This window comes from Schistocerca cancellata, chromosome 5, assembly GCF_023864275.1.
Source record: "Schistocerca cancellata isolate TAMUIC-IGC-003103 chromosome 5, iqSchCanc2.1, whole genome shotgun sequence".
In the NCBI taxonomy this organism is placed as follows: Eukaryota; Metazoa; Arthropoda; class Insecta; order Orthoptera; family Acrididae; genus Schistocerca; species Schistocerca cancellata.
In genome coordinates this window covers 313,454,107-313,480,167 of record NC_064630.1, presented here as the reverse complement: position 1 = coordinate 313,480,167, position 26,061 = coordinate 313,454,107, and the positions used below count along the sequence as shown (strand labels likewise).

At 43.2% G+C, this 26,061-nt stretch overlaps 1 protein-coding gene across 1 annotated transcript in view; it reads right to left on the bottom strand.

Annotated features, from left to right (window-relative positions):
- Nucleotides 1–611: 611 nt before the first annotated feature.
- LOC126187637 (alpha-tocopherol transfer protein-like) overlaps nucleotides 612–26,061 on the bottom strand; it is a 139,436-nt gene continuing 113,986 nt past the window's right edge. Inside the window, exons 5-6 of the mRNA XM_049928835.1 lie at nucleotides 16,662–16,767; nucleotides 612–1,856 (exon numbers count right to left, since the gene is read on the bottom strand). Coding sequence (XP_049784792.1) covers nucleotides 1,699–1,856; nucleotides 16,662–16,767 — 264 coding nt within the window. The 3' untranslated portion in view covers nucleotides 612–1,698. The remainder of the gene's footprint in view (nucleotides 1,857–16,661; nucleotides 16,768–26,061) is intronic.

Below are 26,061 nucleotides of genomic sequence, written 5' to 3'. Positions count from 1 at the left end.
TTGTAGACTCAAACTAAACTCAATGAATTGATTGCACCCCTTTCATTCTTAGGGCCCAACCACACGTAACTCTATTGGCTATGCATGTATAAAGTTGTTTATTAAATTTTAATTACCTGGTTGACAAATTCTGAGGTTTATTGTAAACTTTTTATTACCTCCCTAAAGTTAATACTTTTGATAAACAAAATAGCACTTTTGAATACAGTTGTACCAGAGAACCAACTTTGTTCATAATATGTTCCAAGGAAATGTTTGTCTAATGATTGTAAATGTCTTTTTTTTCCTTTTTGGGGATGTACAGTCTTTTACGTCCTTGTCTTGCCCAGTTCTTAAACCACCTGTCCCTAAATTCCAATTTTCTGCAATTTGGATCTAGGAACAGTACTTTTACTACAATACTGGTAAGCCACATACGGGAACAGTCATGTCAAGCACACACTTGGGAACCACTATAAGTTAACGTTCCAGTTAAATGTCAAGCATCAATTTTATTGTTGGGTTTTGGGAATATGAAAAGAATTGTAATACTGCTTAAGTGCGTATGATCAACACCACAACACCAAGTCAGACTAAAAAGGGACAAAGAGTATATACAAAGAATTACAGCATTAACATTCACAAACTTAACGCTTTATTGCATGACACTTTTTTAGGAGATCAGTTTCAGTGAAAAAAAGTATCTGGGGGTAGGGTCTGACACATGAAGTACTTTTTAACATGCTGAACATATTAACTTTGATTTAATTTTGATTTATTCAATATTTTAAGTTTTTTGCCATATGGTAACAAATGGGAAACATTAGTTACTAATCGTTTAGTTGTAGAGTCATGGAAACATTATCTGTGCTATCATTGAGCATCATTTTACATGCGTTGAAGATATAATTACAAGTGGCAGAAACAATTTAATCTGTCTGCTGCTTTCATGCGTGTTTACGTAGACGTGACCTTCAGCAGAGATGATGAATTTTGAACCGTTTCTACCAGCATAATGAAGCTAAACACGGCCTAACTCGATACAGCCAAACTGTGTGTGTTGCAAGATGTCAACGTTTTGAATACACCGGCGGTTTCTTCAACATTAAAGTAAATTTACGGTTTTTCTCAAGTGGCAACACATGCAATAGAGTGTTAATTGACTAGCGGCACAGTGCAATACAACTACCAAGGAATATGAATCAGCAGATACTAGATGAAGGAACTCTAAAATTGCAAGTATCCCCATTCAGACATACAAAGAACGGGTTTTCAGAACTAAATTTTACTTTTCAGTTGAAGAACATCTGTGAAAACAGACTAACAGCAGCTCACAAAGAGGCATAAAAGCTGTGATTCGTCCCTAGCTGGATAGAAGTGTTGAAAGTGAAAAAAAAACCTCCATATAAGATATAATAATAGTGATTTATAGTGCATACGTGTAACAAATCAAAGAGTGCGCCTTTATCAAACTAAATTAATGTACGACAATCTAAAGTGTCAGGCATTGAGAGAATGTAACCTATTGTAAAACGTTATTTACGTTTGTACAGGTAATTTGTAATTTACTTGGGGAAATATGCTTGCAGAAAATATGCAAGGAGATTTACTCTTCACTTTGTTAAGAAAACTTCAAGTGATGACCAAATATAATGAAACTCAATAACATAAAAAATGTTAAAGAGCAAGTTGAGGTGAGGAATTATTAAGCTTAGATGATCAGTCCAGTTGCAGCTTCTTGAAAGATCCGTCCATGCCAAACAAGTCATAGTCATTTTTGTAGCTGTTGTCTGGAGGTCGTTTGCTCTCATCTGGTATGTATCTGTCCTCTTCAAGGAACCACTCTCTAAGATCCACCATGGAATTTATGACCGCATCTGAAACACAGATTAAGATTTTTTTCTCATGCACTGGCTAAAACTTGAACAGGTTTTAGGATCGAAGAACACATGTGATGGTGTCCAGCTAACCACTTATATTATATGCAAGTACAAAATTGCATTCCCTAAAGTTTAGGACATACACTGATGAGCCAGAACGTTATGACCACTGCAGGTAAAACCTCCGAGGATATGAGGCCACGTCATGTTCAACTTCTTCTACACAAGCGACGTTGCTACCTCGCAGTTGGGATCTTCTTCAGGATTTTCTGGTGTTCACTGTTAGCTAAACACCAGCTTAGAAAGAACATCTAAACGTCCAAAGATCGATCTCTGTACCATTCTTGGTGTAAAGCACAACGTAAACTTAAATACGTCCCACATCTAAATTGATCTACGATGCTTGTCAAGTGTCACAATGTTAATTCAACGACTAAATTGTCTGTAAAAATACTGCATCAACACAATGTTTGTGTCAGTATTATTTCTTCATCTTGTGCAAAAAAAAAAAAAAAAAAAAAAAAAAAAAAAAAAAAAAAAAAAAAAAAAAAAAAAAAAAAAAACATTGTGAGCGGCACATAAATACATGTCAAGTGTTACAATGGTATCGCCACGTCTAAAAGACATACAGGATGTTGGCATTTAGATCTGAGAACATGCTAGTGGTGATTCATAGAACAAACTGGCATTAGCTGAAGTTTTTAAAAGCTTTTCAGTAATGTTTCATCTTAGTCAGCACTATTTTAGAGGAGAAGAAGATAATACTTTTTTATTTACACTGAAAGAATATAATACTGCTTTTTACCTGCATTCGAACTAGACCTACGTGAGGTACCGGATACTCTCTTGGTTGATAATTAATTCAACTAAGACTATGTATCTGACCTCTTCAAGTAACCACTCTCTAAGCAATTCACGACACAGGTTAGGTTCAGTGTTGACCATGGTATGTTATACAAACAACCAGGATGTGGTAGACGAATAGTCACGCCGCCAAGGGTACATAATAAATCGTTGAGTTGGGCTACTCATTCTACGTATCTTGGTAGGGCGTGGTGGGGTCGGTGAACAACAGAATGGTGCGTTGCAGGAAAGTATTGGTAGAGAATGCGGAAGCAGGATGTGGTACAGCACGTAAAGAACTGCGTACTGTGCATACAGTCAGCTTAGCTTACTCGCCAACTGATTCCATTACGTAAGTTATCTGAGCCCAACAGATGATCAGTATGGACGTTCTTGGTTCCTTTGGATAAACACTGGTATTGAATCAGTGACTGTTAACAGTACTTAATTTTTTTCATGATCTGTATCCGTGATTGGTGTGCTGAATCAGCAAGTGGAAACAGTAGCTCAGGCAATGATTAATCCTTGTTATTAAAGTTGCGGGTGCAAGTGAACATAATAGCAGATCAGGGCACTGGTTCTATGTCCAAATTAATGAAGCTGTTGTGTCTACTTTTCCGATGAGGGAGTTACAGTCTAGTGTCCAAGCCAATGCCAAGAATGCCCAGAACAGTAGTAGAAACCTATTATTGTGTAAAAAGTCACTGTACTGACTGTGATGCTGTGCTACCGTACATAATAGGAGCCAAGAATTGAAAGGTACGTGAGAGTACACGCTTACCACCCCATGAGGCTGTTTATGGGCAAAGCGTGTCATCCTCTTTTGAATTGCTTAATCCATCCTTTGGGCAATACGTAGTCTCTGCTTGCAATTTTGAAAAGAGATTGAAGGATATATGCGGCCAGATTCAGAAGATGAATGTGGAAGCCCTGGAGTGGCAAGAGAGTACACAAAAATGGAAAAGCAAAGCTACCCAATGATCACATCAGACAGTGGCTAATGAATCTATATGCAGAAAGGGGCCGGCCGCGGTGGCCGTGCGGTTCTGGCGCTGCAGTCCGGAACCGCGGGACTGCTACGGTCGCAGGTTCGAATCCTGCCTCGGGCATGGGTGTGTGTGATGTCCTTAGGTTAGTTAGGTTTAAGTGGTTCTAAGTTCTAGGGGACTTATGACCTACGATGTTGAGTCCCATAGTGCTCAGAGCCATTTGAACCATTTTGCAGAAAAGGAAAAAGAAGTTTGTTAGCTTGTACCAACAGCAACACCCGAGGTATAGAGGTAGTATCCGCGATTAGTAATAACCACGGTCTCGGGTTCGAACACCGCTGCTGCTTAAATCTTTAATAAAAAAAAACCACCAATGGCGGCCGAAAACTTTCAGCGTAAGAAGTCAGCCAACAGCCTAGTCAAAGAAGGCGGAAGAGAGGACATAGGTTCAGGGCATTCTCTTGCTTTTGGGATGCGAAGCTGCCCCTATAGTTGGAAGAATCAGCAACGATCAACAGCTTGCAGATGCAGAAGGTAATGGAAACAACTGCATTAAATACTCTTAATGTGTATCTGCAGGATATGTTGTTTGTAATTGAAAAGTGTCATGACGATCTCTCCATTGGCAAAATATGTCGTACTAGGCGCCTATTCGATCTCCGGGAGGGGCCTGGCAAGGGGGAAGTGACCACGAGAAAAAGACTGAATAACCGACGAAAGGATAAAATTCTACGAGTCGGGGCGCGTAATGTCAGAAGTTTGAATGTGGCAGGAATACTAGAAAATCTGGAAAGAGAAGTGCTGAGGCTCAATCTGGATCAGTGCAATGAAGTGGAAAGAAGACAGGAATTTCTAGTCTGATGAGTACAGGGCAATATCAACAGCTGCATCGTGTAATGGGAGTAGGATTCGTTGTGAATAGGAAAGTAGGGCAGAGAGTGAGTTACTGCGAACAGTTCAGTGATTACGTGGTTCTCATCAGAATCGACAGCAAACCAACACCGACAACGGTAGTTCAGTTATACATGCCGACGTCTCAAGCCGAAGGTGAAGAGATAGATGATGATGTTTGAGTTTGTTGGGCACTCAACTGCGCGGTCATCAGCCCCCATACAAAGTCCCAGTTTTTCACACAGTCCAATTTTGCCACTGTCACGAATGATGATGATGAAATGATGAGGACAACATAAACACCCAATCCCTGGATAGAGAAAATCCCCAACCCTGCCGGAAATCGAACCCGGGACCCTGTGCCCCAGAGGCAGTAACGCTAGCAACTAGAGCACGAGCTGCGGACTGAAGAGACAGAGAAAGTATACGACGGTACTGAACGGGTAATTCAGTATGTGAAGGGGAATGAAAATCTAGTAGCCATGGGGGACTGGAATACGGTTGTAGGGGAATGAATAGAAGAAAGGGTTACAGGAGAATATGGAGAAAGATAGGAGAAAGATTGAGTTCTGCAATAAATTTCAACTGGTAATAGCGAATAATTTGTTCAAGAATCACAAGAGGACCTTGGAAAAGGCCTATAGATAAGGGAAAAGTTCGATTAGATTACGCCATGGTCAGGCAGAGATTCCGAAGTCAGATAATTGGATTGTTAGGCATATCCGGGAGCAGATACAATCTCAGATAACAGTTTAGTAATGATGAAGAGCAAGCTGCAGCTTAAGAAATCAGTCAGGATGAATAATGCACATAGAAGTGGGATACGCAAATTCTAAGGAAAGAAGAGGTACACTTGAAGTTCTATCTGGCTATAGATACTGCAGTAAGGAGTAGCTCAGTAGGTAGTTCAGTTGGAGAGGGATGGGCATCTCTAAAATGGGCCATCGGGGAAGTTGGAAGGAAAAACGTAGGTACAAAGAGGTAGCTGGGAATAAACCATGGATAATAGAAGAAGTACTTCGGTTGATCGATGAAAGAAGGAAGTACAAAAATGTTCAAGGAAATTCAGGAATCCAGAAATACATGTAATTTAGGGATGAAACAAATCGGAAGTGCAGAGAAGCTGAGGCGAAACGGTTGCAAGAAAAATGTAAAGAAATTGAAAAAGAAATGACTGCTGAAAGGACTGACTCAGCATGTAGGAAAGTCAAACAACCTTCGCTGAAACTAAAAGCAATGGTGGTAACATTAAGAGTGCAATGGGGAAACCACTGTTAAATGCAGAGGACAGAGCGGATAGGTGGGAAGAATACATCGAAGGCTTCTATGATGGGTTAAGAAACAGTAGTCGATATAGAAAAGATAGTGGATCCAGGATTAGAATCAGAATTTAAAACAGCTCTGATGACTTAAAATCGAATAAGGCAGAAGGGGTAGACAACATTCGACTGCGATTTCTAAAGTCATTTGGGGAAGTGGCAACAAAACAACTATTCACATTGGTGTGCAGAATGTATGAGTTTGGCGATATGCCATCTGACTTTCGGAAAAATATCTTCCACACAATTCCAAAGAGTGCAAGAGACGACAAGTGGAGAATTATCGCATAATCAGCTTAATAGCTCATGCATCCAAGTTGCTGACAAGAGTAATATGCAGAAAAACTGAAAAGAGAATTGAAGATGTGTTAGATGACAGTCAGTTTGGCTTTAGGAAAGGTAAAGGCACCAGAGAGGCAATTCTGACGTTGCGGTTGATAATGGAAGCAAGGCTAAAGAAAAATCAAGAGACATTCATAGGATCTGTCGACCTGGAAAAGCGTTCAACATTGTAAAATGGTCCAAGATATTAGAATTCTGAGAAAAATAGTTGTAAGCTATAAGGAAAGACAGGCAATATACAATGTGCACAGTATACAATGTGCACAGTGAGAAACTAAACATTGGGCTTGGTGTCATGTAGTAGGAGGAGTTAAGGAATTCTGCTATCTATGCAGCAAAATAGCCCATGATGGACGGAACAAGGAGGATATAAATGACAGACCAGCAGTGTCAAAAAGGGCATTCCTGACCAAGAGAAGTCTACTGCTATCAAACACAGACCTGAATTTGAGGAAGAAATTTATGAGAATGTACGTTTGGAACACAGCAGTGTATGGTAGTGAAACATGGACTGTGGAAAAACCGTAAAAGAAGGGACTCTAAGTGTTTGATATGTGGTGCTACAAAATATGTTGAAAATCAGGTGGACGGATAAGGCAACGAATGAGTAGTTTTTCCATAGAATCGGACAGGAAAGGAATATATGGGTAACACTGACAAGAAGAAGGGACAGGCTGGTAGGACATCAATTAATACATTAATACATGGTACTAGAGAGCGCTGTAGAGGGTAAAAACTCTAAAGAAAGAGTTTGGAATACATCTAGCAAATAATTGAGGCTACTCTGATATTGTGAGGTTAGCAGAGCAGAGAGGTTCATAGCAGGCTACATCAAAGAAGTGAGAAGACAGATATTTCAAAAAAAAAAAAAAAAAAAAAAAACCAGCCAAGAGACTTAAGTTGAGATAACAACTCTCTTTAATGTAGAACTGTAACTCCCCATTCATACCATGGTTGTACACATAGTGAAAGTCTGTGCATTGAAGGTCGTCCCTGAAGCACTACCTCAGTTGCCAGCAGCTCCTTTGAAAGGGAGAGAGGTAAAGTTAGATGAAAGAAACAAGATACACCCTTTGTTACTCCGACATATTCTTATGCTCTGTCAAGGAGTGGGTTAGAAAGCTAACTGAAGGCACAAAAGTTACTTATGGCAGTACAGTGCACTGCTTTCCTCTCCTGAGTCGCTGCAGCACCAAGCCAAGCTAGTTGTTATCAGTTCCACAAAGCTAATATAATACACTACTGGCCATTAAAATTGCTGCACCACGAAGACGACGTGTTACAGACGTGAAATTTAACCGACAGGAAGAAGATGCTGTGATAAGCAAATGATTAGCTTTTCAGGGCATTCACACAAGGTTGGCGCCGGTGGCGACACCTACAACGTGCTGACACGAGGAAAGTTTCCAACCGATTTCTCATACACAAACACCAGTTGACCGGCGTTGCGTGGCGAAACGTTGTTGTGATGCCTTGTGTAAGGAGGAGAAATGCGTACCATCACGTTTCCGACTTTGATAAATGTCGGTTTGTAGCCTATCGCGATTGCTGTTTATCGTATCGCGACATTGCTGCTCGCGTTGGTCGAGATTCAATGACTGTTAGCAGAATATGGAATCGGTGGTTTCAGGAGGGTAATACGGAACGCCGTGCTGGATCCCAACGGCCTGGTATCACTAGCAGTGGAGATGACAGGCGTCTTATCCGCATGGCTGTAACGGAGCGTGCAGCTACGTCTCGATCCCTGTGTCAACAGTTGGGGACGTTTGCAAGACAACAACCATCTGCACGAACAGTTCGACGACGTTTGCAGCAGTATGGACTATATGGAATCGGTGGTTTCAGGAGGGTAATACGGAACGCCGTGCTGGATCCCAACGGCCTGGTATCACTAGCAGTGGAGATGACAGGCGTCTTATCCGCATGGCTGTAACGGAGCGTGCAGCTACGTCTCGATCCCTGTGTCAACAGTTGGGGACGTTTGCAAGACAACAACCATCTGCACGAACAGTTCGACGACGTTTGCAGCAGCATGGACTATCAGCACGGAGACCATTGCTGCGGTTACCCTTGACGCTGCAGCACAGACAGGAGCGCCTGCGATGGTGTACTCAACGACGGACCTAGGTGCAGGAACGGCGAAACATGATTTTTTCCGATCAATCCAGGTTCTGTTTACAGCATCATGGTGGTCGCATCCGTGTTTGGCGACATCGCGGTGAACGCACGTTGAAAGCGTGTATTCGTCATCGCCATACAGGCGTATCACCCGGCGTGATGGTATAGGGTGCCATTGGTTACACCCTACATTTCAGCAGGATAATGCACAACCGCATGTTGCAGGTCCTGTACGGGCATTTTTGGATACAGAAAATGTTCGACTACTGCCCTGGCCAGCACATTGTCCAGATCTCTCACCAGTTGAAAACGTCTGGTCAATGGTGGCCGAGGGGACTGATGACCATAGATGTTAAGTCCCATAGTGCTCAGAGCCAGCCAATGGTGGCCGAGCAACTGGCTCGTCACAATACGCCAGTCACTACTCGTGATGAACTGTGGTATCATATTGAAGCTGTATGAGCAGCTATACCTATACACGCCATCCAAGCTCTGTTTGACTCAATGCCCAGGCGTATCAAGGCCGTTATTACGACCAGAGGTGATTGTTCTGGCTACTGATTTCTCAGGATCTATGCACCCAAATTGCATGTAAATTTAATCACATGTCAGTTCTAGTAATATATATTTGTCCAATGAATACTTGTTTATCATCTGCATTTCTTCTTGGTGTAGCAATTTTAATGGCTAGTAGTGTATGTTACTGGGATAATTTGGGCTCCACGTATTTCACGCTGAGAAACCTGTATTTGAATATCGTATGGAGGTAATTGCAACTAAAAAGAATTCTTTCAAAAAGTGGTGTTGTATTGGCTCTTTTTGAGTAGCAGGTTCCATAGTCAACGATTGTACGTATTACAACAAATGTTGTTAGACAGCTCTCAGGGATTATTATTACAATGATCTATCAGTGGCGACAGTTTCGATATTTCTGGTCCTACCTTCCAGTTACCTGCACCATCTCTGGAACCACAGCCCTAACGTCATATACTCACTGCTTTGCTTTCCAGACCTTCCCTTTAAGATTTTGCATAAATGAAACCTAACCTGTCTAAATGACACCATAGATCCAACCCTTATAGCCTCCTTGGACCAGATGACGGTCGTTGCGTATGGCAGTGTATTGATGGATGGTTGGTTGGTTGTTTGAGGAGGGGGCAAACAGCAAGGTCATCGGTTCCAAAATCTAAGATGGCAGAAATCAAGTGAGGAACAGCACAAACAGCACAGTCCACTCAAGTGAAAGGCATAAGAGGCAAACAAAGAGAGGAAAAGGGATGTCAGGGCAGCAGGAAGATTAATGAACAGAAGTGGAGTGCTTAGAAATGGGTAGAGTGGGGGCGCCCCAGAAAAGCCACATGCAATGGGGCACAAGCACTGCCGCTGACCTGTTCCGATATCCACACCATACCATTATCACAGTACAATGGGCACAACACCAGGGGAAGAGGACACAAGAAAAGGGGAAACAAAACTGCACAACAGAACAGACAAAATGGAGGGAAAAGGCGGTCAGAAACTGGCCAGTGTGGAGGCAAGTACCATACCTCCAAAGGAAAATTCAAGGACTTAAACCTAAAGAGGACAAAACACTTTCACAAAAAAACTGAGGACAGACATAAAAAGGGTCGTCCCCTAACACTCAAGAAAGAGAACATGGGGGGTATTTTTAATGTGAACAGCCAAAAGTCAGGAGCAGTCCAGAAAGACATGGATCATTGTGGGAGGAGCCTCACAACTACAAAGGGAGGGGCAGTCCATTGCAGAGTAAAAAACCAGCCAATATGAAGACGGTAGAGGATGGTAGATTCCCGCTGGAAGAGACAACGGAAATAGCATCAAGTGGATTTCTCCTTGACTGCGTGAAGTTTATTAGAAAGTGGGGTAGCCTCCCACGAGTTGGCCCACAATTGAGTAAAAAGTGATTTGATGTAAAGACAAAAATCCACCACCAGAGTAAATGTGGAGAATGGGGTACAGGTGTCTGCCCTCCCAACCAGACGATTGACAAGTTCATTAACCAGGGTATCTACATGGGCAGGAACCCAGAGGAAATGAACTGAATGAGCAGCATCACCAAGTTCAGTGAAAAGGTCATTGATATCGGAGACCAAGGGGTGACAGGAAAAATTCCGAGTGATAGTCTGAAGGCCACTCACTGACTCCATACATAACAAAACTTAGACGAGTGAGAACTGTGTAATGAAGTAGAGGATCCAGTGGATGGCTATCAATTCCACAGTAAACACCCCACATGTGGCAGGGAAGAGATGGTGTTCCATGCCAATGGAAGACGTGAAGGCATATACCACATGGTTGGTGGATGTAGAGCCATCAGTGTATAAAAGCAAAGGCATCCTGAAACTCCCATAAGAGCATTTGGAACGAACAGTGGAACACCATTGGAATGAAGGAGACTTTTGGACCCTGAAAGAGGTCCATCTTAATCTGGGCCAAGGAACTGACCAATGGGGTGTTGTCAAGAGAGAACGTGGGGAAGGGAATAAAGAGGGGAGATGGATGTCATGATGGAGAGAAGTGATATGGAGCCCAACTGGTAAAACCACCCCAGGGTGGGCAGCATGTAGGTGTGAAGCTGGTATGAAAGGCACCAGTGGCTAAACAGATATCATGATGGTGAACTGGATCCAAGAGGAGCAGCGTGGAAGGAGCAGGTGATCTATAAACTTGACAGCCATAGCCATGTGACAGAGAACTAATGCCTCAAGAGGTGTGGCAAGAAAACAGTTTACTTCAGATGATGGATATGGGGCAACCAAGTAAGCTTGTTGTCAAAAAGAAGACCCAAGGGGCGGAAATGGGGGACTATGGTCAGGTGCTGGGTGTCGAGGTAGAGCTCTCTATTAGGATGGCTAGCAGTACAGTGACAGAAATGCGCCACCCTCGACTTAAGGGGAGAGAATTGAAAACCATGCGAGAATGTCCACGTGGACGTGTGCTACATGGCAAACTGGAGCTGTCATACCACAGAGACTACCAAGTGGTCATCCACGTACAGAGCAGGGGTGACCAATGGTCTGGCAGAGGCAACAAGTCCGATAATAGCAATGAGAAAAACAAGGGCGCTTAATATGGTGACCTGTGAATTGCCATTCTCCTTGGTTAATGTAAAGCCGAGGACAGTGCCAATCCAGACTCTCTGCAACCAGTGGGGCAGGGAGTGGCGAATAAAAATCGGTAGGGGCTCTAAAGAGGGTGTGATGGCGCCAAGCTTGGTCATAGGCCTTACAAAAATTGAAGAAAACTGCGACAGGGTGGCAGCGCTGAGAAAAGGCCTGTCAAACTGTGGTTCACAAACGAAGGATCGATTGGAGACCAACTTTTGTGAAAGACGCACTCATAAGGAGATAAAAGGTTCAGACCTTCAAGGACTCAATTGAGCCAAAGAGCCACCATCCATTCTAGTAACTTGCAGGGACATTGGTCAGGCTGATTCGTCGCTAACTATTAAGGGATGACGGATCCTTCTTAAATACAGGAACCACAATACTATCTCCCCATTGAGAGGGGAAAATACCTTGGAGTTACAGTTAAACCCCTGAAGGTAAACCCCCAGAGTTAAACCCCTGGAGGGGTTACTGTCGATGGGGCGTTTGAGGTGTTGAAATAATTGAATAGGGATAGAATAAGGGCTAGGAGCTGCATCATGGGAAGAAGAGAGGGCCAGAAGAAGTTCCCACTCAGTAACATGCTCACTGTAGGATAGAGGTAAAACATAAGCAGCTTTCTGTTTTTGGAAGAGGAATTCAGTTTGATAGGAGCCTGACGCTGATGCCATCGCAAAATGGCTCACGAGATGTTCCACAAAAAGTGCTGGATGTATGCAAGGGCCACCTGGAAGGGCATGGCCCAGAATGGAAGACTGCCCCTGCCTAACTTGGACGGCTTCATCAGTACAACATGACAAAAATGGTGTAAACATGTTCTGGGAGGCAGAGGCCAATCAGCATGATGGAAAGACCAGTGGGGTAACCTGGTCATCAAGAGGTGGAAAAGGAAATGAGAGAATCAATGGGAAGTGGCCGCTGTCACAGAGATCAACGTGCGATCACCAGCGTAAAGCAGGAATAAGGGGAGGGGAAGATAGTGAAAGATCAATGGCAGAGTAAGTGCCATATGCAGCACTAAAATGAGTGTGGGAACCGTCATTAGAAAGGCACAGGTAGTGTCCTGCAAGAAATTGGTCAATGAGGAGCCGCTGACTAGACGAAAGAGCACTGCCCGACAAGGGTGATGGGTCTTAAAATCCCCAAGGACGAGGCAGGCAGGGGGGAGTTGCTGAAGGAGGGCAGTTGGGGTATCAGATGCAGGTGGCTTGTCAGGAGGGAGATAAAGATTGCAAACAGTGACTGCAGAGTCCAAGAGGGCCCAGATGACAATTCTTCCAAAGTGGTAGGAAGTGGAATCTACGTACTAACAAAATCTGTACGGATCAATGTGTAAAGACCATCAGAAACCCTCAAAGGGCTGATCCAGTTCTGACAGAATGCATGAAACCTATGAAGGGTTGGTGAGGGAGCATAAGGAAAATCAGATTCCTGGAGAATAACACAAGCAGCTGACCAAAAGGCAATAAGGAATTATAACTTTGGTAGGTGATGGTAGCATCCATTACAGTTCCATTGAATAAGCACAGACTGGGTATCCAGCTTGGAGGTGAACACGCTGGAGCCAGTCACCAATGAGGACGGGGTGACATCCATGAATAAGAGGTCAGACTCAGGCTGTGAGGGGGAAGATGGCACCTCTCATGGCACCAAGCGGGGGGGATTAATCCAGGGGCTTATGTTTCTTCTTCTTCTCTTTCATAAGTTGAGGAGGGTAGGCCGACGATGACAGTGCCACATATGATGGTTCCCAAGCTTTGTTAAGATCCCGTGTCTCTGCTAATGAAGTCGTCAGTTACATTTTCCTCGACTGTTCTTTTAATGGAATCTCCGTACGAAGAGACGGACGAGAGGATCTTTTTCTCTCCATACTTCATGCAATGTCCCGTGTCAAGATAGTGTTCAGCAAGGGCAGATTTTTCGGGTTGACCTAATCTGGGATGACGTCTACGTTCATTGCTTCTCTCTCTAACAGTGCAGCACGACTGGACACTGTATGATTTCTCACACTAGCACGAGTTTTTGTACAAGGTGCTCGGAAATTCTCATTGCAGACTTTTAGGACTAGTAGAGGGCAGTGAGTACGTAATAGTCTGAATAGGCATCAATGTCAGGAAACGTACCGTTTCCGCTCTATGATAGTTTCAATTCTGACGTGTAACACGCCCATCTGCCGAGGGAAAGAGGTAAGGCTCCTTGTTGCTTGTCCTGGTATGCAGTAGGATAGACAGCTTGACGTGTACTACGCCAGACGCTCAGCTGATGTTGTAACGTAGGCTTTGTTTTGGAATAATGTAAACATATAATGTTTAAGTGTTAATACAAACAACTGTGCTTAAGTGATGAACAGATGTTGAGGTATGTTTCCTATAGAATCGTCATTTAAGTCTTGTACTGTGCCACGCCTATTTCAATTTTTCAATCAGAAGTTGATGAGCTAAACATCTGAATTGTAACCGTCGAAGAATGGAAACGGTGGGTTTCCAGACACGGGTTCCTATTCATAATACAGGGTGTTTATAAAAGAATATCGGGGTTTTAAAGTTTTATAATATTTATTATATTAAACTTAGAGTTATAAATGATTTGTCAAATGAAAGAGCAACTCAAACAGTTTTACCAAGCACCTTATAAATGTTTATTGTGAGCACCATTTGTCACACGGAACACATCAAGTCTGTAGCCGAGTTCTTCCCAGACCATGATAAGCCGTAAAGGGACCAATGACAGGGCTTTCTTTACATGGTCTTCACGTTAACCCGATCTAACGTCATGCGATTTTTTCCTTTGGGGATTCATCAAGGATCGTGTGTACGTGCCTCTGCTACCAGCAGACCTCCCTGAATTAAGAAATCGGATTGGAGCAGCTGTTGCTACAAACACACACTTATCAACGTTGTATTACATACTCACTCACCTCTACAGATCCTAGAAGTAACAGGAATTTACGAACGCCTTGCATTTTGATGGCCTTAACCTAACCCAGCATCGACTGCATTCGAGTTGGAGGGCGGGAGACACACATTATTTGAAATTTGTTGAACAGTCTGCCGATCTTAAGGAACACGCCATCAATATAAGCTAGAACAATTATCCTCGGGGAATCCCCTGTTTCTTCTGACCGCTCTCGAAATTTAGTGTCTGGTCGTCAAAATGCATTTTGAATGTACTTATTGGAGTACCCGTTCTGGAAAAACATAGAGCAGAGATGACTAACATCTGTTAATATGCTCTCTGGATCTAAGATAGCTGTAGCCCTCTGAACAAAAGTCCATCATACACCACAGCTTTGTGATGGGTGATGGCAGTTCATATCGTAGATATAGGTCGGCGTGTGTTGGCCTTCTTCTTTTCTACCAGTCCTGACATACAGAAACGGGAGAGGTACATTTTTCTCCACGTTTATGGTGAAGCACACACTCGGATGGAAGAAGTTAAGATGTTACAAAAATGATGGAGACGTTGCTGTCACATGTGGCAATACCACGAAAGCGTCGTCTACATTTCTGCAGGTACATTCAGATTTGAAACCCACCCACCGCAGGGCCTTATCCTCGAAGTCTTTCATAGAAATTCATAAAGATACTATGGCAGATAGAGGGCTACCCATAGCAACACAGTCTGTTTCCTCAAAATATCGTTCGTTAAATAAAAAGTATGTCGAGGGAAGTACATGTTTGAAAAGATGTAAGATGTCCTATCCAACTTAGCTCCTATAAGTGAATCCATCGAAGGCAGTCGCGCAAACAAGGGGACCACATCGAAACTCACTAATACTCGTACGTCGGTTGGTTAGAGACCTAAGTTCTTCTGTTGTCATATAAAATATTCTGAATTTCACGTTTTCCTACTAATAAAGGGTGTAAAAGGGAAGTCAGATTTCTACCAGGTGCTATGTTGTGACCCTTATAAAGCTTGTAGTGGGATGGAACGGAACTCTTTCTTTATGTACGAGTGTCTTTCGCAGGCCATAAAGTCGTGGTGGAACTGGCACTCATATTTTAAGCTCTTTCTCAGATGTCTGAATGTTCCTGCCACTTGACTGTACAAACCATTTTGTATTACTATTATGATTTCGGCCATTATCAGGTCAACACTGAAAACACTATTTGTACAAATGCACAGAAAGACAGCAGGACCAAAATTTAACATAATTATGTCTTCATTCCCCCCCCCCCCCCTTCATGCACCTCCCCCAGTCGTTAGGTTCCATTTCATTGACGTCTTTCCCACCACTTACGAGGTATCTTCCCCACACATTTCATCCCCGATTCCACGTCATTACTCCCTCCCCTCTGCCCAACATCTCCCATTCTCCCCTTGTGTAAGCTGTACGTTTATCTCATTAACAACTCCCCCTCCCCTCTTCCCCACCATACTCACACGCTTTATACCCGATCCAACCCCACCGCCCCTCTTCCATATTTATGAAATCCCATAATTATATGAACTGTGGATTTAAAATCCTATATTTTGTGTATTATACATCGTCTACAAGATATTGGTTACAACACGTAATTTATTAATTATGAACTTTCGTAATTTAGTGTATCATGTTTATGTATGACACATAGACCCGCTTTATAGTAAGAGTAGACAGATGGTTGCGTTCTGTCACAGTTATAATTGTTCTACGCCGCAGTGAGGTAGGGGTGTTGCTCATTGAAACCAGTATATAATGTACGATATTCTTTTCGGAACGATGTCATATTTTCTTACTCTAGGAATATTGTTTATAACTTGTATTCACAGATAACACTGTTCTTCCAAACATATATTTACAGATGTATTCACAGATAACACAGTTCATCCAAAGACGTATGAATTTGTTTCAGTTATATGTACCTATGAACCTTGCGTAATCATGGAATATGCAGCATAGACCTATAAGCTACATTGTTCATCTTTAACCACCAGTCAACCAGTAACTTCCATAGCATAATTTCAGACCATGTTCACTGCACATGTGTTGCGGAATGAGATACTTCTACGAGTGAGAAACTAATTGTTTATTCTTCGGAGGTATATATCTGACTTGTTGCTATTCGTTGATATGTAGTTCTGTGATGCTATTTGGTTATTGCGCAATACAAGTTAGGTCATGTGAACATCATGTTAAAGTATTGTTCTATCGTCCAATTTACGACGTTAGGCTGATTTTAGACGACTCACCCATCATTTCTTGAGCAGGGCCAGCTGTGCCACCCATCTCATTAGGCAGGCAAGATTTGGGCACATGCTCGAATAGCGTCTCCGACCCAGGAAGGTGGATATGCACCTGTAAGTAAACAATTTAATAAGAGAAAGGAAGAATCAAAGGAACAATAAAAAGTTACTTCAATAATTTTCTCAACATAACTCAATATCTTAAACACTAGAATGTAATACCGTGTGTAACCAAATTACATTTATAGACATTGAGTACTCGTTCCTTACACTAAAACAAGAAAAAAGTGTGCAGGAAACAATGACTCTAAAATGCACACCTTAAGAGCTATGAGCACTTGTTCAACAGAAGAGCTTTGTTTCACAGTAGTGAAGAAGATCAAGTGCTCATAGCTGTTAAAAAAAAAGTGGCTCTGAGCACTATTGGACTTAACATCTAAGGTCATCAGTCTCCTAGAACTAAGAACTACTTAAATCTAACTAACCTAAGGACATCACACACCTCCATGCCCGAGGCAGGATTCGAACCTGCGACCGTAGTGGTGCACGGTTCCAGACTGACCCGCCTAGAACCAAGCGGCCACACCGGTCGGCATAGCTCTTAAAGTATGTGTTTCAGAGCACATGTTTACAGAGATTTTTTTTCTTGTTTTGTAGTAAGACACTACCCGTGGTCTAGTGGTAGCGTCTTTGACTCATAATCAAAACGTCTTCGGTCCCGGGTTCGATCCTCGCCACTGTCTAAATTTTGATAAATAATCAGCATTGGCGGCCGAAGACTTCCGGCGTAAGAAGTCAGCCTCCTTCTGCCAACGGCCTTGTCAAAGAGGGCGGAGGAGCGGATAGAGGTTCAGGGCACTCTCTTGTCCTAGGGGTGGGAAATTGCCCCTAAAGGCGGAAGAATCAGCAATGATCAACGACATGAGGATGCAGAAGGCAATGGAAACCACTTCATTAAAGACACGTAACGTGTATCCACAGGACATGTGGCCTGTAATTGAAGAAGTGTCATGATGATCTCTTCATTGGCAAAAGATTCCGGAATAGTACCCCATTCGGATCTCCGGGAGGGGATGCCAAGGGGGAGGTTACCATGAGAAAAAGATTGAATAATCAACGAAAGGATAACGTTCTACGAGTCAGGGCGTGGAATGTCAGAAGCTTGAACGTGGTAGGGAAACTAGAAAATCAGAAAAGGGAAATGCAAAGGCTCAATCTAGATATACACTCCTGGAAATGGAAAAAAGAACACATTGACACCGGTGTGTCAGACCCACCATACTTGCTCCGGACACTGCGAGAGGGCTGTACAAGCAATGATCACACGCACGGCGCAGCGGACACACCAGGAACCGCGGTGTTGGCCGTCGAATGGCGCTAGCTGCGCAGCATTTGTGCACCGCCGCCGTCAGTGTCAGCCAGTTTGCCGTGGCATACGGAGCTCCATCGCAGTCTTTAACACTGGTATCATGCCGCGACAGCGTGGACGTGAACCGTATGTGCAGTTGACGGACTTTGAGCGAGGGCGTATAGTGGGCATGCGGGAGGCCGGGTGGACGTACCGCCGAATTGCTCAACACGTGGGGCGTGAGGTCTCCACAGTACATCGATGTTGTCGCCAGTGGTCGGCGGAAGGTGCACGTGCCCGTCGACCTGGGACCGGACCGCAGCGAAGCACGGATGCGCGCCAAGACCGTAGGATCCTACGCAGTGCCGTAGGGGACCGCACCGCCACTTCCCAGCAAATTAGGGACACTGTTGCTCCTGGGGTATCGGCGAGGACCATTCGCAACCGTCTCCATGAAGCTGGGCTACGGTCCCGCACACCGTTAGGCCGTCTTCCGCTCACGCCCCAACATCGTGCAGCCCGCCTCCAGTGGTGTCGCGACAGGCGTGAATGGAGGGACGAATGGAGACGTGTCGTCTTCAGCGATGAGAGTCGCTTCCGCCTCGGTGCCAATGATGGTCGTATGCGTGTTTGGCGCCGTGCAGGTGAGTGCCACAATCAGGACTGCTTACGACCGAGGCACACAGGGCCAACACCCGGCATCATGGTGTGGGGAGCGATCTCCTACACTGGCCGTACACCACTGGTGATCGTCGAGGGGACACTGAATAGTGCACGGTACATCCAAACCGTCATCGAACCCATCGTTCTACCATTCCTAGACCGGCAAGGGAACTTGCTGTTCCAACAGGACAATGCACGTCCGCATGTATCCCGTGCCACCCAACGTGCTCTAGAAGGTGTAAGTCAACTACCCTGGCCAGCAAGATCTCCGGATCTGTCCCCCATTGAGCATGTCTGGGACTGGATGAAGCGTCGTCTCACACGGTCTGCACGTCCAGCACGAACGCTGGTCCAACTGAGGCGCCAGGTGGAAATGGCATGGCAAGCCGTTCAACAGGACTACATCCAGCATCTTTACGATCGTCTCCATGGGAGAATAGCAGCCTGCATTGCTGCGAAATGTGGATATACACTGTACTAGTGCCGACATTGTGCATGCTCTGTTGCCTGTGTCTATGTGCCTGTGGTTCTGTCAGTGTGATCAAGTGATGTATCTGACCCCAGGAATGTGTCAATAAAGTTTCCCCTTCCTGGGACAATGAATTCACGGTGTTCTTATTTCAATTTCCAGGAGTGTAGTAGGGGTCAGTGAAGTGAAGTGGAAGGAAGACAAGGATTTCTGGTCAGATGAGTATCGGGTTATATCAACAGCAGCAGAAAATGGTATAACAGGTGTAGGATTCGTTATGAATAGGAAGGTAGGGCAGAGGGTGTGTTACTGTGAACAGTTCAGTGACGGGGTTGTTCTAATCAGAATCGGCAGCAGACCGACACCGACAACGATAGTTCAGGTATACATGCCAACGTTGCAAGCTGAAGATGAACAGATAAAGAAAGTGTATGAGGATATTGAAAGGGTAAAGCAGTATGTAAAGGGGGACGAAAATCTAATAGTCATGGGCGACTGGAATGCAATTGTAGGGGAAGGAGTAGAAGAAAAGGTTACAGGAGAACATGGACTTGGGACAAGGAATGAAAGAGGAGAAAGACTAATTGAGTTCTGTAACAAGTTTCAGCTAGTAATAGCGAATACCCTGTTCAAGAATCACAAGAGGAGGAGGTATACTTGGAAAAGGCCGGGAGATACGGGAAGATTTCAATTAGATTACATCATGGTCAGACAGAGATTCCGAAATCAGATACTGGATTGTAAGGCGTATCCAGGAGCAGATATAGACTCAGATCACAATATAGTAGTGATGAAGAGTAGGCTGAAGTTCAAGACATTAGTCAGGAAGAATCAATACGCAAAGAAGTGGGATACGGAAGTACTAAGGAATGACGAGATACGTTTGAAGTTCTCTAACGCTATAGATAAAGCAATAAGGAATAGCGTAGTAGGCAGTACAGTTGAAGAGGAATGGACATCTCTACGTCCGCCGCTCGTGGTCTCGCGGTAGCGTTCTCGCTTCCCGAGCACGGGGTCCCGGGTTCGATTCCCGGCGGGGTCAGGGATTTTCACCTGCCTCGAGATGACGGGTGTTTGTGTTGTCCTCATCATCTCATCATCATCCAGGAAAGTGGCGAAATTGGACTGAGCAAAGGTTGGAAAATTGTACGGGCGCTGATAACCACGCAGTTGAGCGCCCCACAAACCAAACATCATGATCATAATCATCACGACATCTCTAAAAAGGGCCATCACAGAAGTTGGCAAGGAAAACATAGGTACAAAGAAGGTGGCTGCGAAGAAACCATGGGTGACAGAAGAAATACTTCAGCTGATTGATGAAAGGAGGAAGTACAAACATGTTCCGGGAAAATCAGAAATACAGAAATACAAGTCGCTGAGGAATGAAATAAATAGGAAGTGCAGGTAAGCTAAGACGAAATGGTTGCAGGAAAAATGTGAGACATCGAAAAAGATATGATTGCCGGAAGGACAGACTCAGCATACAGGAAAGTCAAAACAGCCTTTGGTGACATTAAAAGCAACGGTGGTAACACTAAGAGTGCAACGGGAATTCCACTGTTAAATGCAGAGGAGAGAGCAGATAGGTGGAAAGAATACATTGAAAGCCTCTATGAGGGTGAAGATTTGTCTAATGTGATAGAAGAAGAAACAGGAGTCGATTTAGAAGAGATAGGGGATCCAGTATTAGAATCGGAATTTAAAAGAGCTTTGCAGGACTTGCAGTCAAATAAGGCAGAAGGGATTGATAACATTCCATCAGAATTTCTAAAATCATTGGGGGAAGTGGCAACAAAACGACTATTCACGTTGGTGTGTAGAATATATGAGTCTGGCGATATACCATCTGACTTTCGGAAAAGCATCATCCACACAATTCCGAAGACGGCAAGAGCTGACAAGTGCGAGAATTATCGCGCAATCAGCTTAACAGCTCATACATCGAAGCTGCTTACAAGAATAATATACAGAAGAATGGAAAAGAAAATTGAGAAAGCACTAGGTGACGATCAGTTTGGCCTTAGGAAAAGTAAAGGGACGAGAGAGGCAATTCTGACGTTACGGCTAATAATGGAAGCAAGGCTAAAGAAAAATCAAGACACTTTCATAGGATTTGTCGACCTGGAAAAAGCGTTCGACAATAAAAAAGGGTGCAAGCTGATCGAGATTCTAAAAAAAGTAGGGGTAAGCTATAGGGAGAGACGGGTCATATACAATATGTACAACAACAAAGAGGGAATAATAAGAGTGGACGATCAAGAACGAAGTGCTCGTATTAAGAAGGGTGTAAGACAAGGCTGTAGCCTTTCGCCCCTACTCTTCAGTCTGTACATCGAGGAAGCAATGATGGAAATAAAAGGAAGGTTCAGGAGTGGAATTAAAATACAAGGTGAAAGGATATCAATGATACGATACGCTGATGAGATTGCTATCCTGAGTGAAAGTGAAGAAGAATTAAATGATCTGCTGAACGGCATGAACAGTCTAATGAGTACACAGTATGGTTTGAGAGTAAATCAGAGAAAGACGAAGGTAATGACAAGTAGTAGAAATGAGAACAAAGAGAAACTTAACATCGGGATTGATGGTCACGAAGTCAATGAAGTTAAGGAATTCTGCTACCTAGGCAGTAAAATAACCAATGACGGACGGAGCAAGGAGGACATCAAAAGCAAAAAAAAAAGTCGTTTCTGAAAGTATTTGTATGCAGTGTAGCCGTGTATGGAAGTGAAACGTGGACGATAAATAGTTTGGACAAGAAGAGAATAGAAGCTTTCGAAATGTGGTGCTACAGAAGAATGCTGAAGATTAGATGGGTAGATCACATAACTAATGAGGAGGTATTGAATAGAATTGGGGAGAAGAGGAGCTTGTGGCACAACTGGCAAGAAGAAGGGACCGGTTTGTAGGACATGTTCTGCGGCATCAAGGGATCACAAATTTAGCGTTGGAGGGCAGCGTTGAGGGTAAAAATCGTAGAGGGAGACCAAAAGATGAATACACTAAGCAGATTCAGAAGGATGTAGGTTTCAGTAAGTACTGGGAGATGAAGAAGCTTGCACAGGATAGAGTGGCATGGAGAGTGCATGGGGGCTTTTTTTTAAATAAAAAAAATGCAAATACTTTTAGTAGCTGTAAGTCAGATTACGCAAGTCTCGTAAACGGCTGGCCCTGACTAGTATTATTACGCAATCTGACTGCTTAGAATGACAACAAGAATGTAAGAAAATTTCTGTTAGCACAATTAATTAATTAAGTCCCCAGCAACTATAAAATCTACGAAGCCAACATAGCACAAGTGTAGCTGTTCTGTGTGTGGAAGTATGACTCAACGTACACATCTGGCACGGTTCTTCTTCAACAAGACAAGAAATTTTAAATACCATTTATACTGACGTGATAAAAGAAAATTAGAAATACTATAATTGTGCAAGCAAACCAAAATTACACTCTAATACAAGAACACACGCCAGATGCTTTGTTGACTGAACCTGTAATGACACACTTTTCAGGACACTCAAATAATAAAACAACATAATACTTATTACCTTCATATATATTGACGAAAAGCCCTCAGATCATTACAATATCTCCATTGGAATAACATCTGCTATCTCTCCCATCAAATAACTGCATAAAACATGGGACAACACTCTCCACTACCACATCTCACTCTGACTTCACGACAAGCAGTGTCCACCACAACTTCTCGGCGAGAACTGCCTGTCGCTGCGTCTCAATAATCACTGCCAGTGGAGGCGGCGGAACAATACTCTCTGGCGCGATTTTTTGGCGCTGTGGCTCAGTGTAGCCACCTTTCATATGCCCTTCCTCCACGGGATAGAATTTGATGGTATTTTTGCCAGCGTTGGTGGTGAAAATACCACCAAATTCGTCAAAAAAAAAAAATACAGACAAAAATAAAATATAATATTAATACGTAAATATCATATAACTAGATAAAATTTTGGCTTTGCACTGACCTTTCAATAGCCTAATATACAAAATACACTAAGCAATACAAATTCTTTCATACATGTGACTTTACATAATAGTTTACACAAGTGTTATGTGGTTAAACAGTTCAATCAATAGCGTCAGCAATGACGAATATGTACAGGTAAGAGTCTCATAACTTTCCACAAACAGTAATACACAAAAAATCAGTTTATACAAATATTCACATAAAATGTTTACACAACAAGTGGTTGACAGTTCCAGCAGTAGCACCCAGCAATGTTGAGTAGGTGCAGACTCCAACAGGTGACATCATTTCAGTAGAAGCAGTCCATCAGTGGCACCCAGCATTGTGGAACAGGTGCAGACTCCAACAGGTGACATCATTTCAGTAGAAGCAGTCCATCAGTGGCACCCAGTAATGTTGAGTAGGTGCAGACTCCAACAGGTGACATCATTTCAGTAGAAGCAGTTCATCAGTAGCAACCAGCAATGTTGAGCAGGTGCAGACACCAAGAAGTGACTTCATTTCAGTAGAAGCAGTCCATCAGTGGCACCCAGCAATGTTGAACAGGTGCTACAGCAACAAGTGACACCATTTCAGTAGAAGCAGTTCCATCAGTGGCACCCAGCAATGTTGAACAGGTGCTACAGCAACAAGTGACACCATTTCAGTAGAAGCAGTTCCATCAGTGGCACCCAGCAATGTTGAACAGTTGCTACAGCAACAAGTGACACCATTTCAGTAGAAGCAGTTCCATCAGTGGCACCCAGCAATGTTGAACAGGTGCAGACAGCAACAAGTGACATCATTTCAGTAGAAGCAGTCCATCAGTGGCACCCAGCAATGTTGAGCAGGTGCAGACACCAAGAAGTGACTTCATTTCAGTAGAAGCAGTCTATCAGTGGCACCCAGCAATGTTGAACAGGTGCTACAGCAACAAGTGACACCATTTCAGTAGAAGCAGTCCATCAGTGGCACCCAGCAATGTTGAGCAGGTGCAGACACCAAGAAGTGACTTCATTTCAGTAGAAGCAGTCCATCAGTGGCACCCAGCAATGTTGAACAGGTGCTACAGCAACAAGTGACACCATTTCAGTAGAAGCAGTCCATCAGTGGCACCCAGCAATGTTGAGCAGGTGCAGACACCAAGAAGTGACTTCATTTCAGTAGAAGCAGTCCATCAGTGGCACCCAGCAATGTTGAACAGGTGCTACAGCAACAAGTGACTTCATTTCAGTAGAAGCAGTCCATCAGTGGCACCCAGCAATGTTGAGCAGGTGCAGACACCAAGAAGTGACTTCATTTCAGTAGAAGCAGTCCATCAGTGGCACCCAGCAATGTTGAACAGGTGCTACAGCAACAAGTGACACCATTTCAGTAGAAGCAGTTCCATCAATGGCACCCAGCAATGTTGAACAGGTGCTACAGCAACAAGTGACACCATTTCAGTAGAAGCAGTTCCAGCAGTGGCACCCAGCAATGTTGAACAGGTGCAGACAGCAACAAGTGACATTATTTCAATAGATGCAGTCCATCAGTGGCACCCAGTAATGTTGAACAGGTGCAGACACCAACAAGTGACATCATCTCAGTAGAAACAGTCCATCAGTGGCACCCAACAATGTTGAACAGGTGCTACAGCAACAAGTGACATTATTTCAATAGATGCAGTCATCAGTGGCACCCAGCAATGTTGAGCAGGTGCAGACATCAGTCCATAATATTTACTATCACTAATCACACTGTTGATCAGAGTTTATCAGCAGAAATGAAACATGTCCTAGTGGCACCAATCACGTAGAAAAAGTGCAAGTAACAGTCCATAATATTCACTATCACTAATTAGACAGTTCATCAGCAGTAATTAAACATTTCCAGGTGGCACCCATTATGTTGAACAAGTGCAGGTAACAGTCCATAATATTCACCATCACTAATCAGACAGTTCATCAGCAGAAATTAAACATTTCTAAGTGTCACACATCAATTTGAACAGGTGCAGGTGTGAACAACAGTTTGAATGCACACACAATTGCTTTTACAAAATTATTATCAATGCTCTTACACTAAACATACAAATCATAACAAACACACAAATGATATCAGATAATTGTCATATTACTATTACAAATACACAAACATCAGTAAACCTATAATATTTATGGGTGTCAGTGCAAGCCACTACAAACAAATAAAATAATATTTAGGAGATAGGTGGGTAGGATTAGGAAAGGAAAACACACAAAACACACTCACTCATCTTTCATCCACATTAAGTACTACTGTGTAATTAGATAGTGTTAACTGTGTGAATCCACTTCTGTCAAAATTTCATGTTCATCATGTGTATCAAGTAGTAGTGACAGCAATGTATAACAGTAAATAATAGTTAAGTCAACGTCATAGTCATCATGTCAAGACCAATGTTTGCCAAGCCAGATCAAAATGTATGGTTGCTGAACAACTGTCAGTGTGCCAAGATATGCAACTTCCTCTCTCCAAAAAAAAAAAAAAAAAAAAGCACATACTGCTTAGTGATTTAACAAAGTGTGTGTAGACAATCTTCCTTCCATTTTAGTGTTCTAGTCTGCTATCTTCATCCTCCTTGTTCCATATAGACCAACAACAACAAAAAAATATGCACCTCACTTATTTTACCTCTTATACACCATAACTCCAATCAACTTCATATAATCTCAATACCTCCATAATACCTCTTCAATACGTCGATACATATAAACCTTATTGCCAGTATCATTTCACTTCCATAACAACTCTTTCCTCTAGTCAGTCTCCTCGATCGAGTACAGATAAAATCCTAATGCAAACCTCCACATCCCATACAATCCGAAGACACTCTGTCAACACACAACCTCTGTGTAATCCATCTGACCAAAATCTTCTACTCATTATGAATTATAAACAAAGAATGCATACATGACCTCTAACAGACTTAGTTCGA